This window comes from Sinocyclocheilus rhinocerous, unplaced genomic scaffold (assembly GCF_001515625.1).
Source record: "Sinocyclocheilus rhinocerous isolate Xijiao unplaced genomic scaffold, SAMN03320098_v1.1 scaffold3187, whole genome shotgun sequence".
NCBI lineage: Eukaryota > Metazoa > Chordata > Actinopteri > Cypriniformes > Cyprinidae > Sinocyclocheilus > Sinocyclocheilus rhinocerous.
Window position 1 is genome coordinate 348,594 of NW_015643040.1, and position 14,059 is coordinate 362,652.

The 14,059-nt window shown below is 37.7% G+C and overlaps 1 protein-coding gene across 2 annotated transcripts; it reads left to right on the forward strand.

The window, feature by feature from the left end:
* Positions 1 to 3,633: 3,633 nt before the first annotated feature.
* LOC107756950 (carbohydrate sulfotransferase 3-like) lies at positions 3,634 to 8,481 on the forward strand. Of its 2 annotated transcripts, none has more exons than XM_016574277.1 (3): positions 3,634 to 3,767; positions 6,413 to 6,565; positions 7,090 to 8,481. In XM_016574277.1, the coding sequence occupies exons 2-3, from the start codon at positions 6,486 to 6,488 to the stop codon at positions 8,291 to 8,293; spliced, it is 1,284 nt and encodes a 427-aa protein (XP_016429763.1). In that variant the 5' UTR covers positions 3,634 to 3,767; positions 6,413 to 6,485; the 3' UTR covers positions 8,294 to 8,481. The 2 variants fall into 2 exon arrangements, with proteins under 2 accessions (XP_016429763.1, XP_016429764.1); XM_016574278.1 differs by having other exon boundaries at positions 6,424 to 6,565.
* The last annotated feature ends 5,578 nt before the right edge of the window (positions 8,482 to 14,059 follow it).

Below are 14,059 nucleotides of genomic sequence, written 5' to 3' on the forward strand. Positions count from 1 at the left end.
CACACACACTCACACACACACACACTCACACACACACACACTCACACACACACAAGTAACAAGTGCTCAAATTTTCAGTCATACAACTGACATTTCATATACAAATACTTAAACAGGTTCATGTAAATAAAAGAATAAGTTATACAGTATAATAAACAAGAAAACAATCTTCAAACATTTTTAAACCTTTTTTGGGGGGTTGCAAGGAGTAAAAAAAACATCTTTACAAACTCTTAGAAAGACAGAGACTCATACATGACTTTATATAATTCACCAAGGGATTCATTGTCTTCTGATAAATATTTTGTGGAAGATAAATTAGTTTTACACTTCTTTTTTAAAACAAGTTAAAGAGGTTTTCTATTATTCCATTTGCATTTATGAATATGATATTTACCCATAGTAATAATAATGTTCAAAACCTGAAATAAACCTGAAATAAATGTGGTGAAGGAATGTCATTATTAATATTTAATCAACTGTAAAGATCCTGCCAGAACTGCGGGTTCATGTGCGGGAACATGTGACTGGGCAAGCAAAAAATAAATGTTCAATGGTTTCAGGTTCTTCTAAGCAGAATCCCCCCAAAATCTACTTCAAAACAGAATCTTTTCCGTAAAATGTCAGCAGCAGGATTATTAATGAAACATGATTAATGATTTTAAACTGAATTTCCTTCATTTTAGGTAGAATTGGCCATTTCAAATAATTACAGCATTTGTTTCTGAATGTTTCATTATCAACTATTTGAACTCTTGATAGTCAATTGAAATCATAAAATAATTTACATTTGAATACATCACGTTATTGTTACACTTTTTGTCCCTAATGTACACTTCGCCAATCTTCAGTTCCGGCATTTTAACACACACATTTGAATATGTTAGTGTATTTTGTATTAATTGTTTTAGTGCAAGAGGGATGGCTTTACATACAGTATTATATTCTCTAAAGCAGAGGTGTCAAACTCAATTCCTGGAGCGCCACAGCCCTGCAGCGTTTAGCTCCAACCCTAATTAAACACAGCTAATCAAGAACTACATGGCTTGTGTTGGAGCAGGGTTGGACCTAAACTCTGCAGCCTGCTCTAAAGGAACGTTTTATCGCAAATTTCTCCATGAATGCATTATACTGAATTAACTGACCATCTTCATCTATCAAATCGACACCATAAAGAACTTTTATCTCAAACCATTCTTGTTTAAATAGCGTCTTCCTGTTTATTGTAATAATTCTAATATTCCACAAGCTGGCTCCATGTGGTGTAAAGTTGTGGGTAAATATAATTTTCCAGTATTGCAATATCTGGAAATTTGAAAGCTTAACAGGCAATTTGGAAATCTCAAAATCGCATTTCAACAATAATTCTAACCCACCAACTCTTTTAAATATAGCCTTTGGTATATGAAACTAAACTGAATTAGGCTGTGTTAAATAATCTTTAATTCAGTTCAGTTTAAGTACTCGAATCATTGATTCAAACTTTCAGACCTCCAGTTTTAATATAATGAGTTTTATTTTTCCATATAAAATTAAACATTATAGAGATAATCTTTTTGATCAGTTGAGGAGAAACATAAAGAGAAAAGCATGGATAAATTAGTTTAGATATGCCTTCTGCTTTGACAGATGTCTCATAAGCCAATGATTAAGAGATTTTTTCATAATATCTATTCTCTCTTCTATATTTACTATAGCTCTCTAGTACTTGAATCGTTACAAATTGTTAAACCTAGGTATTTCACTTCAAATTTAACCGGAATAGATTCTATACTTCCCTCCTTCCATCAATACAAAGGTAACAATTCACATTTTCCCAAATTTAGACAAAGGCCCGATGCTCTTGTGAAAACTGAAATAATGTTCAAGGCTTTTTGATTTATCTTTTAAAAATAATACTGTATAATCAGCAAATTGACTAATTCAATACTCATAATCAAAAATACTTATACCTTTTAGTTGAGGATGTTTGACAATCAGGTAAGCTAGCATTTGAGTACATAATAAACAGTTTTGGAGAAATTGGACTACCTTGTCTGATTCCACGCAAGATTCATACCTGTATTGAGGGATACATAACTATAAATGTTATTATAAAACATTTTTATAACCTTACAAAATCCTTCTCCAAACCCAAACATATTAAGTTTGTAAATATAAATTCGTGTTCAACGGTATCGAAAGCTTATAGAAATCTATAAATAAAATGAGACTAACTGATTGCATCATTGATTGATACTCGATCATATCCTGGATTAGTCTAATATGATTTTGGATATATCTTCCCTTAATGAATGCCGATTGATACTCCTCTACAAGTTTCTCAAGTGCATGTTTGAGATGATTACACCAGGGCAAGTCATTTATAATCCGTACACAATAGAGTTATTGGTCTAGTGACAAACAGTTTTTTGGGTTTAGGTAACAAAGTTATCAATCCTGTTTTCATTGTCAGAGATATACTTCCTTTCTGAATGCATTCCAAAAATGCATTATATAATAACTTCCTAATATCTTTCCAAAAATGTTTTAAAAATTCTGCAGTTGAACCGTCAGGACCAGGTGATTTGCCGTTTTTCATTTGTTTTAATGCCACATCAATTTCTGCTAAAGTCAACTCATCATCAATTAAGTATTTGTCTTCCTCATTCAGTTTTTGGATATTATTTCTAATTTATTTAAATAAAGCATCACAATCCTCTTTTTTATAATTTATAAAGATTATGATAGAAAAGCCAAATTTCATCCTGGATTTCGTTTTGATCTTCAATTACAGTTTCATTAATTTCAAGTTTATTAATTTTTTTCTTTGATTGCTTTTGTTTGGCAAAAATATGATGAACTTCTTTCACCTTTTTTAATCCATTGGGCTCTTGAATGAATATAAGCTCCATTTGCCTTTTCTGAGTCCAGCTCGTTTAATTGAGATTGCAGTGATTGTAGCTTTGCTGTGTTTTCTGGTATTGCTTCTGTATTAGCTGTCAATAAATGTATTTTCTCAATCAGTTCCTTTTGTTTTTGTTTTCTCTTCACTGATAAGTTTCCTATTTAAATGGCTATTTGTTTGACTTTAAATTTAAACCATATTAGACATATCTAGCGTTCCAATCTCCTCAATGAGAATCATCACCTGTTGACAAAATCTATCGTTCTTTAACAAGTCATTATTGAACTTCCAAATAATAGGAGAGTTCTATGATTTCTTAGAAACTGATAAGGACAGAGTAACCATCCGTAAGTGGAGAAGCTGAAATGATACAGTCTGAGACATCATTACATAATTCACTAGAGATAAGCCAATAATCTAGTCTCGAGCACGGTCGGTTCCTGAGGGTTTTATCCTAATTATATAATTATATATCCATTCTGTTTGTTAGAATGTTGCGCTGGCGTCGGCGCGGGGGCGCGCACGTCACGGCTCACGTGACGCTCGGCGCTGTTTGGTGCTGGATTCAGTCAGACTCGATCAGCGCATCTCAGACCCTCGCCTCGAGCCCGTTCGCTTTTAAAAGTCAATGTATTTCGATCCACTTATACAACAAATGTGTGAGTTTTATTTGCATTCCAGATCCATTTCAGATGTTTGTGTAAGTCGTTGCTTGATTTAATAGTTTTAATATCTTACGGAGCTGGACGTGAATGATTATTAAATGATGGATTCGATTTTTTAAAACTATTGAATATTGAATTTTACACACCATGATCTGGATTTTACTGTGCTTTTTTCATCACGTGAAGGAGAAACAAACGAACGCGTAAATATAATGGTACAGTATATCATTCTGTTCTGTCTGACAGTGTCATTTAAAAATGATCATGAATGACTTTCTGTGTGTTTATCATTGGCTGATATAATTGTTGAATGACATTGTAAGTGAATCAATGTATCGCTCAACTGTGATTCCGACTGATGTTGTAACATCTGTAAATCTGCAGATGTATTACTGCATCACTACATCAATTCGCAATATTCATATTTTCATTCCGCTGTGTGTCAGTCAATGGACATTGATTTGGCGAAGGCTGGAGGTTTGGTGAAATTATTCATGTTTTTCTCACAGGTCTTTAGATGATTCAGATCAAATTAAGTGCTGCTGTTTACTGAGGGAGTGTTTGCTGTCAGTCTCTGTAGTGTGTGTGTGTGTGTGTGTGTGTGAGTGTGTGTGTTTGTGAGAGTAAGAGAGAGAGAGAGAGAGAGAGAGAGAGTGTGTGTGTGTGTGTGTGAGAGAGAGTGTGTGTGTGTGTGTGTGTGTGAGGAATGTGACACGAGTGTGAGATGATCAGACGAAGCACAGCTTTCAGGTCTTTTACATGATGATAATTGATGATCATTTGACCAGCCGTCTAAATAAGACCATGAATAATGCAGACATGTCGTGAAGATCTCCTGTAGATTTGTATTTTGATTATTACATGCATGTCGATGATTATCACCTACAAATAAGAATTAAAACAGAAAATGGGGAGCATTTTAGATTCGGTTTTATGGTGCAGCTTACAGTTAGTTCAGGTTTTGGTTAGATGACTAGAGATGAAAGCGTAACAGAGACCGCGTGGGGAAATGAGCGTTCACACGGCCAAATACATAAACTGATTTGATCAGAGTTTTGGTAGTGATGTAAAGGTTTTCTGAGTCTAATTTGTGGCTCCTGTTAACAGTGCAAGACAGAACTTGCCTCCTAACCACCATCTGCTGGCTGGACAGCTTCTCTTCCAGCTGTGTAATTATCCCACACAAGCCACTCTTACAGGGTCACAAATATCCCTGCTTTAGACTGGAGGACTGGTTATCTAGTGTTCCTGAAGGCGAGAGTCTGGAATATTTTAGTGGCTTTGAAAGTTTGCTCATCTATTACCCCGGCTCATAAATCCCAATGACATACTGATTATACATAATTTAAATATACACATACTACTGTACTGTGTATGTGTGATGCTGTACTTTTGTGTTGCTGTGCCAATGTCCGTTTTTTCTCTTTCACAAATATGTTTTTGAAATGAAGCCTTTAAACTGCTTCTTCATGAGAGAAAGTGATTCTCCGTGATCCTCCGTGACTGCTTTTGATCTCGGCTCAGAAATGTTCGTAAAGTCTCTGGCAGTCATCATTCAAACTGGAATCTTACAGAATCACATTTATTTCTCCAAATAACAGACTAGAGAGGATTTACTCTGTCTGAACCTATAAGTGTTGAGTCAATGTGTCTGGGATGATCCTGTGATCTCTGCTGCCAAACATGTTTTTTTCACCAGTATAATTGCAAATTTACTCCATTTATGCACAGACACATAACATATAAAGACTTGTTAGACTATCTGGATAATTGGTATGTCAACAACTGCGTGCATAGAAGAATAAAGATCCAACGCAAACTGTAGAGGTGTAATCAGTCGATTTCGCATCCAGCTGTATTGTGGCTTTAAGGCAACAGTTGCGTCACATTTGCTGTTTCGTGTAATGTATGTTTGTTGTTCTGTCTGTTTGCAGTTTCAGCAACACATTTCAGCAGTTTCTATGAGAAATCCTTTGTTTGCATGTGAAATACATTGTCTTTATATTTTATTGGAGTTTTTAGCTTTTAATTTAAACCCTACCCAGCATCCTCTGCTGTGGTGTCAGTATTGCACATGATTCACAGCGAGTGATAATTAATGGTGTTTACTAAAACAAAAATCACTAATTATTACTACTACTTTGTCTTCTGCTTCCAGAGCAAACTTTAGTAAGTCTTCTCGCAGCATGTTGTGCTCTGAATATATCTCAAATTATGCACAGTAAATAACTGCCTATAAACAGCATAGAAATGTAGCTGAATTCTCTCAGATGATCTTAGCAGCTCCATATGAACGGCCTGCCGATCACTGCACAGATACACTACACTCACAGAACACGTCAGAATCGACTTATCATGCATTGATTTTTCTCTTTCTGCCTCATCGAGAGATTTATTCAGATCATTTATGAAAACCAAACTTTTGTAAAGCATGACCCATACATACAGTGGGGAAAATAATTATTTGATCCCCTACTGATTTTGTAAGTTTGCCCACTTACAAAGAAATGAAGGGTCTATAATTTTTAACATTTGACAATGCTATTAATAATCCAAAACATTTAAATGAATGCTACTATGCTCCTATATATCTTACGGTCACATGAGACCTAAGAATAATTACCCACAGAAACTACTGTCAGCACGCGTAAGCAAAACACCGACTGTCCATGACTGCAACGAGACTGGCTCTCACTAGGTTGAATTAATGATTACGCACATGCTATAACATGGGAAATACTTTTGATTCAGATTATGTGTTTGTGGGTATGAAGTGAAGAGTTTATAGAGGAATAAATCAAGATCAGCATGGTATAACTGTTTCTCATGGCTCATGTGTCACGTGTGTGTTTTATTTCAGAGTCCAATCAGAGGAAAAAGATGAAGGAATGATCTGAGAGTGAATCACCTGCTGAACACGATCACACACAAGAATGCGCATTAAATATACCATTTCTGTCATCTTTATTGTGGCTCTGGTCATCATAGAAAAGGAAAACAACATTATTTCACAGTAGGTTCTTTTCTCACTCTTCTCTGTATGTGTGACTCATGTGTGTTCAGTTTGGTGATGCAGTGGAGTATTACAGTAAATTAAATAACAGTCAGAAAACATTCAAATCAAAGCTTGTCTGGTGTGTTGGTGACTATGTGTTATTCATTTTGCTGTATACAAATTACTGTTCATGGAGAAATTCCTTCTTTGAGAAGAGACGAGACATAAAAAAACTCATTTACTTACTTAAAACTCTCATCATTTACTTGCCCTCATGTTGTTCCAAACCTATATGACTTACTTCATCTGTGGACATTTTGAAGATGGTTGGGAACCAAACAAATTGGGAAAAAAATCCCCCAAAATATATTTTTCTTCGTGTGTTTTGCAGAAGAAGGAAAGCCATACACATTTGGAAGGACATGAGGGATAATGAATGATGACAGAATGGTCATTTTTGGGTGAAATGACCCTTTAGCACTAATAGCTTTATCCATCCTGTGTGTAACTGTCCTACCGTTCACGCTTTCTGTCTTTTTCAGGGTGTCTGATAAACTGACCCCAAAACTGACCCCGCTGCTGCTGCTTAGCGCTTCTCTCTTGTCTGCTGCGCAACACAATGTCTCCACTGACATCTCGTCTCATCAACACGTGAATCCTCATCTGGAAAACTCGACTCGGTCCATCCAGCAGTCTGCAGCCGGAGGACGGAAACACATCCTTCTGCTGGCCACGACTCGCACCGGCTCCTCGTTCGTGGGAGAGTTCTTCAACCAGCAGGGCTCCAATATGTTTTACCTGTTCGAGCCGCTGTGGCACGTGGAGCGCATGTTAACCATTGAGACCGGCGGGACGAACGCCTCGGTCGCAGGGCCGGCGTATCGAGACGTGCTGCGTCAGCTGCTCCTGTGTGACTTCTCGCTGCTGGAGAGCTTCATCGAGCCGCCACCGCAGGATCATGTGACTGCTGCGCTCTTCCGCCGCGAGTCTAGCCAGTCGCTGTGCGAAGATCCCGTCTGCACGCCATTTGTTAGGAAAGTATTTGAGCGTTACCACTGCCGTGTGCGGCGCTGCGGTCCGCTAAACCTGACGCTGGCCTCTCAGTCCTGCATGCAGAAGCAGCACCGCGTGATTAAGTCCGTCCGTGTGCGGCAGCTGGAGACGCTACAGCCGCTGGCCGAGGATCCCAGACTCGACATGACCTTCATCCAGCTGGTCAGAGATCCTCGCGCCGTCCTCGCCTCGCGCATGGTGGCCTTCTCCAGCAAGTATGACATCTGGAAGCGCTGGGCCGTGGACGGAGACCTTCCGGTGGACGAGGATGAAGTGAGGAAGCTCAAAGGAAACTGCGACAACATCCGCACCTCTGCTGAGATCGGACTGAAGCAGCCGCCGTGGCTCCGCGGACGCTACATGCTAGTGCGCTACGAGGACATCGCACGATTCCCCATGCGCAAAGCTGCAGAGATGTATGACTTTATAGGCATCCCCTTCACTGCAAAGGTGGAAGAGTGGATCTTAAAAAATACCCAGGCATCTAAGGAGGTCAGTGGAGTTTATTCCACCCAGAAGAACTCCTCGGAACAGGTGGAGAAGTGGAGGTTCAGCATTCCCTTCAAACTGGTGCAGCTGGTGCAGAAAGTGTGCAGCCCCACTATGACTCTGTTTGGATACAAGTTTGCAGAGAACAAAGACATGCTGACTGATAAATCAGTAAGTTTGATTGAGGAGAGAACATTTTTATGATTCTACACATACTTCATGAAGAAGAATGATGAGATTCATGAAGTAATATGTGACATGATCGAAACATTAGCTGGAAAATGAACTACTTTAATACCTTCTAAAGCAGTACTGAACAATGAAATATTATTTTATTTTTTGATAAATGGCCAGTAAGTTCATTTGACAAGTAGAAAAGATAATCAAGTTGAAGTGAGGAATTGCATTGGGACCTAGCAGGTGTCTGAAGTCTTCTTGACTGTATATACTGTACTGTATGTGTGTTTGTTTGGGGAGAAACGAGTTGCTTCTGTATGTTCAGATATTCTTACTGCAGCTGGATTGCAGAACTCTATGAACGATATCAAAGGAGGATTTAAACAGACTCAAAAAACAAAAAACAAAAAAACATTTTCATAGATTTAATATATTGTCTTATTTGACAAGGGCTCTTTGTTAGAAAAAAAGTGAAAATTAATCATTTCATAATTATATTCATATTCCAGTTTGTTATGAAGAACCCATAGTCTCTTGTAATACATTCTTAAAAATGTCTCTGAAGGGATTAATAAAGTTTTACTTAACCTAAAATTCATTATGTGTTTTCTGTGTTCTAAAGATTTATCAATCAAATAATAAACAGGTTTTTTAGTTACTGTACTTTGAGTGATAGCTAAGGTCTAAACATAATAAATACATATAAGCTGTGTAGAACATGTGACTGATGGCCGTTCTGTAGGAGCAGATTTCACATGGGCCTGTGAAAAGAGCGTGAAATGAACAAAGATCTCTTTCAGAGCTGTTGCTAAAGAATCCATGAGTCCACATGTGAAGGACGGGTTTTCTGAGTTTTTAAGTCTCATCTAAATCTGTGAGCACCAATTAGTGTCTACAGTCCAGGAATACACATAAACCTCAATGATGGCCCAGAAACACTTAGTAGTACAGCATTTCTCTAACCAAATGTTGTTTGTCATTTATGTGTGCTTTCTGTGTTTCATTCTCGTGGGTCACGTCCACACCATGTGCTAGCACTTAGCATTGTCCTGCCTTCGAGGAGGAAGAACCTGCTTACTGTAGCAGCTGCTAATCAGCTGTTGCTTTTATTACTGTGCCGTCTGCTATTTAGAGCGCCAGTGAAACTCCAACATGCTCATTTAAGCAGAACCCCTCCTGTATGTGGTGCAGAGTGATTTACTCAAACTGACCTCACCCACCCACCCACACGCAGCTCGAGATTCATTCGCTCACCTACGTCCAGCGCTTGAGCTCAGTGTGCGCAGATACGCAAGCTTAGGTGCAACATACACAATCTCAAACGTTTGCTTTACGATCTACAGCCTATGTGACAAAAAAAAAGAGCATCTTGCATCAAGGAATTTATAGCACAAGGACCTTTTAAGCTTTGTGAGGTCTGAAGGAACTGCGTGGTTTGTGTGGGCTGTGTGACGAGGGTGGAGCATGTGTATATGGTCAAAGCAAATATAGAACAGCCCAACCGCTTTCCACAGTCTCAGAGGCCCCTTTTTTCCTTGCAAGTAAAATCAGGCCATTAAGCTCCACCCTGCAAACAGACCACCACATCAGATAATGAGAGAGCCGCAGTATAAACCTCTTTGAGATGAGAGCATCAGTGCACTAAAAAAGGCAACGTCTAAATTAACTGGTTTTATTCAGGTCAAAAATATTATTTAATATCATTGAGTCAACTTATTTACATTAGGTTATACCAATAAAAATAATTTTTATGGGTTAAATCAGATAGAAATAGCTAGGTTACCACTTTCTACAGTGCGGGTATTGTGTCTTTCAGGCAATACAGTACTTCAGATGCATCTATATTTAAAAATCATAAACATTTACTGAATTATTGACTCATTGATCATTTCATCTATTCATCTTTTTAAAATTTCATCAATGCTCCTGCAGAAACAAAGAGGAATGGGAATGTTAAGACAAAGGCAAGTGTTGTTCTGTCACAGTTCTCACATCCTGAGACGTGTAGTAATGCCTGACTCATTTACAACTGAGGAGATTAATTCATGAAAGACAGTAATTGGCAGATAATTAATAATATGTTCTGTGTAAAAGCATTATAGGAGGAAGTAAAATTGTAATCCAGATCAAATCATGTCGTACTGATTTACTAAGAACTACAGTCCATTTTTACTAATTTCATTCCCACATTTGTCCTCAGCTGTACAGTAAGTGACCTCGAAGCTCAGGACTGGCTGAATCAACCAGAGAGAGAAGATAGCCACACGTACCTGAGCTCAACTGTGACTATATAAACAACACTACGGATTCACCTGGTTTTACAGAATTTTTCTGCAGGCTAAGACAACCTCTTTGTAAAGTTTTAATCAAAATGATCAAAAGCAGCCAAAGGCAATGGTGTGGCTCAGACTGTACAAAGGGTTACATTTGGTTTAATTGCTCGCATTAAATTCAAGGCATTAATGTTTGCCTACAAAACCACCACTGGCTCTGCACCCATTTACCTAAATTCATTAAATAAAACAAAAACAAAAAAACCAAACAAACACTAGCTTTCTATTTTTTTCTATTGTATCTACTTGTTTTTCTTTGTGTGTGTGTGTGTGTGTGTGTATATGTGTGTGTGTTTATGTAAGCAGTACCTGCGTTTGAAGGTGAGGAGAACGCCCAGGAGAATGATGACAAACATGAGGATTCCCGCAATGACGCCTGCCATCTTTACAGTGCTGTCCACCTGTTTTTCAGGCTCTATGTCATTGGACTTCTATATTGTTGCTCTTTTGTTAGTTTTGACTGCTTTTATTATCCTCATTTGTAAGTCGCTTTGGATAAAAGCGTCTGCTAAATGACTAAATGTAAATGTAAATGACTAAATGGGTTACAAAGGATCATTATACTGTTATTCTATGCATCAATATCATTTTGTTCTGTTTGTAATTTAAGTTGTCTTTACCTCCTCTCAGACATCTCAAGGCATATTTATGGTTGACTCCTTTTAACTTTAAGTGGCTTTGTTGTTGTTTTTTCCTTGGTCACAAACTCAGACTCTCTGTTTGTCTTTATGCTCAGAATAGATTTAGCTGCAAACAGTTCACATTCTTTGTGTGTGGCAAATGGCACTGCCGCCGGTTGGTGTGTTAGTGGCTACTTCATGCCCACATTTAGTAAACAGACATCAGATATTGTTCGACTAACACTCAGTTTAGTGATAATGGAAGCAAGAAGATTTTCTGAAACACAGGAAAAACAACCTCTCTGGCATTTCATCTGTAGTCTGTTTATTCCACAAGTGTAGTGTTATTTCTCCGAGATTCTGTAGAGTTTAGTATTGAATTCCGATATGTTCAGAAAAGAGCTAAAGCTAAGCAGGGCCAATATCATAACTTGAATTATTTTCTTGTCAAAGTTTCTTAGTGAATCAATGTTATGACTCATAAGTGTTTTCGAACGTCTTCGTACTAAACCAACACTCACAATATTTACTCCCTTATTGCTGCTCCAGAAGAGTTTGTACAAAGTGACTTTTGTTTCCTGACTACTTGCTCAATGTTGATCTAAACTCTGAATCAGAACTCTGAATCTGAACAGATAATTGTCATGTGATGTCCTGCATCACATGATCTTCATGAGGCTCTGAATGTGTCATTTAGTTGTCTTCAACACTGTGCCACATTTAAACTGAAGACCTTGCAGAGAAGGGAATAAAGTTATTAAGCTAGGTATGTCAAAGTCTCAGTCACAACCTAAGGAATTCTACCATTTAGTTATTATTTCCATTCACTTATAATGTTTAAAAATAGATATCAAAGTGAGACTGATACAATGTTGAGTTTTCATCCAAACCTTGGTTATCTTGGTTTGAGACTGACATTTCAATGTTTAAAATATGTTTTGAAATTTTGATGAAAGCTGAGAGCACACATGGGTGAAGACTGTGACACTGAAACTAACATTCGCTGTGTTTGACGTGAAGCAGCGCTGGGGCCCGTTTCAATAAGGAGGTTCAACCAACTCTAGAGAAAAACGTACTGCGCCATGGTACAACAGTAATACCCATTTTCTCAAGAAAAAAACTTGTAGTCTTGAGCGCAAATGGAGAAAAACTAACTTGGAAGTTTTTAGAATTGTGGAAACTTAATTTGCTGTAAAGTTGCTTTGCAACGATTTGTATCGTGACAAGCGGTATACAAATAAACTTGAATTGAATTAAATTGAACTCTGAGTTGAAACTTAAGCTCTGAGTTGACTTACCCTTAGATGGGAAACTCTGAGTTTTCGGTTTCAGAACAGCTAAATTGTGTTAGTTCAGTCGACTCTGAGTAGTTTGACTCTGAGTTTAGCGCGTGCACCATGACTATGAGAAGTCATGATCAATGAAGCTCAGAAATTATGATTCACTATGGCAACAACACGACAAAAAGACGTACGCATACTTCCGAGTCAATAAATAACTTTAATTCTTAATCACTGTTATAATGTCAGAGGTAAAAACGGTAAATTATTGAACTAATATTCATTTTGATGGTAGCCTATCCCACGGCAAAAAAGAAAAAAAAAAAGAAAAAGGAAAAAGACCGCAGCAGCATCTGAAAAATGAATTATAAAACACAATCAAGGTAAAGTTTTAAGCATAAAAGTTTCATGGGTGTAGTCTACATGACTTTACAAACATTTGACATATTTAATATTATTCAGTGTCTGTTTCAATGCGCAGCAGCTTTTTCCACATAGTTTAACGCTCTTTTCACATTTAAAAAATGTTTGCAGCGTGAATGAGTGAATGAAGTATTTAAACATCGCTTACGCTTTAAAAAGGGGAGGAGACCATAAGAAACTCTGGGTTTACCGAAGAAAACCTGCTCCTGACCAGGTTAGGTTCACAGAGTAAGTTACCACAGTGACTGACTCTGAGTATGTTACCTCCAGGGCAGGACTTAGGGGGCCGGGTGCCCCTGGGCTTGAGGTTATGTTTGGGCCCACACTACAAATGCCCTCAAATAGAACATCATTATTCGTTTAAAAAGCTGATTCATTTAACTTTGCAAACGACTGTAGCCTGATTGAATAATTTGCTGGTCCGTGTAACGCTGAGGAATAAAACACTGCTGTTCAGAGATGCAGCAGTTCTGCTGTTTGTTCTATTTTCTTTCTGACGGAACAAAACTGAATTTTGTGTCTGAAAGTTACTCTGTAAGTTGTTGTTTATTGTACATTTGCAATCGTGCAGATATTCGAGAGAAAAAAAACAGGACTCTTGTTTGTGTGATAGGCTAAGTCCTATATCATAGGCAGAGCTATGTTATAAAACAGAAACTCATTAACCACTTACTGTGCGCGAGGCAAGAGGAAAAGAAAAAATACCATGTAAACTTTTCTAAAGACAGCTTGTATCAAAAAAACGAAACATCTCACAGTGAAGCACTGTACCGGAGCTTGGTTCATTTTGCCAAAACCATGTGATCTGTGACGTCCGAAGCTTGGTTTTCGCACACAACCACGTGACTGCTTCCTATTCTGATTCAAATAATGCGAACCACTTGCCCAGTTTCAAGTGTCACACGTCTTTGAAAAGAATAAATCATAATACGAATACATATTTGCATACATGCATGTGTAGTGTTGTGCATGTTCATTTTGTATTTATTCCTGGTTCACAGACACTTTAACTGACCATTCTATGATAATATTCGGTTATTTTGATCATAACCTATACAGTATATGCCTACAGCCTTGCCTATTTTTTTTTAAACAAATTTCACAGACTCATTTATTCATATTGTGTAATACAATGAC

Excerpts from the sequence above, each read along its gene's own strand:
- LOC107756950 (XM_016574277.1), top strand. The coding sequence starts at position 6,486 with ATGCGCATTAAATATACCATTTCTGTCATCTTTATTGTGGCTCTGGTC. Across the intron at positions 6,566-7,089 it reads GAAAACAACATTATTTCACA|GGTGTCTGATAAACTGACCC; the intron begins GTAGGTTCTTTT and ends TGTCTTTTTCAG.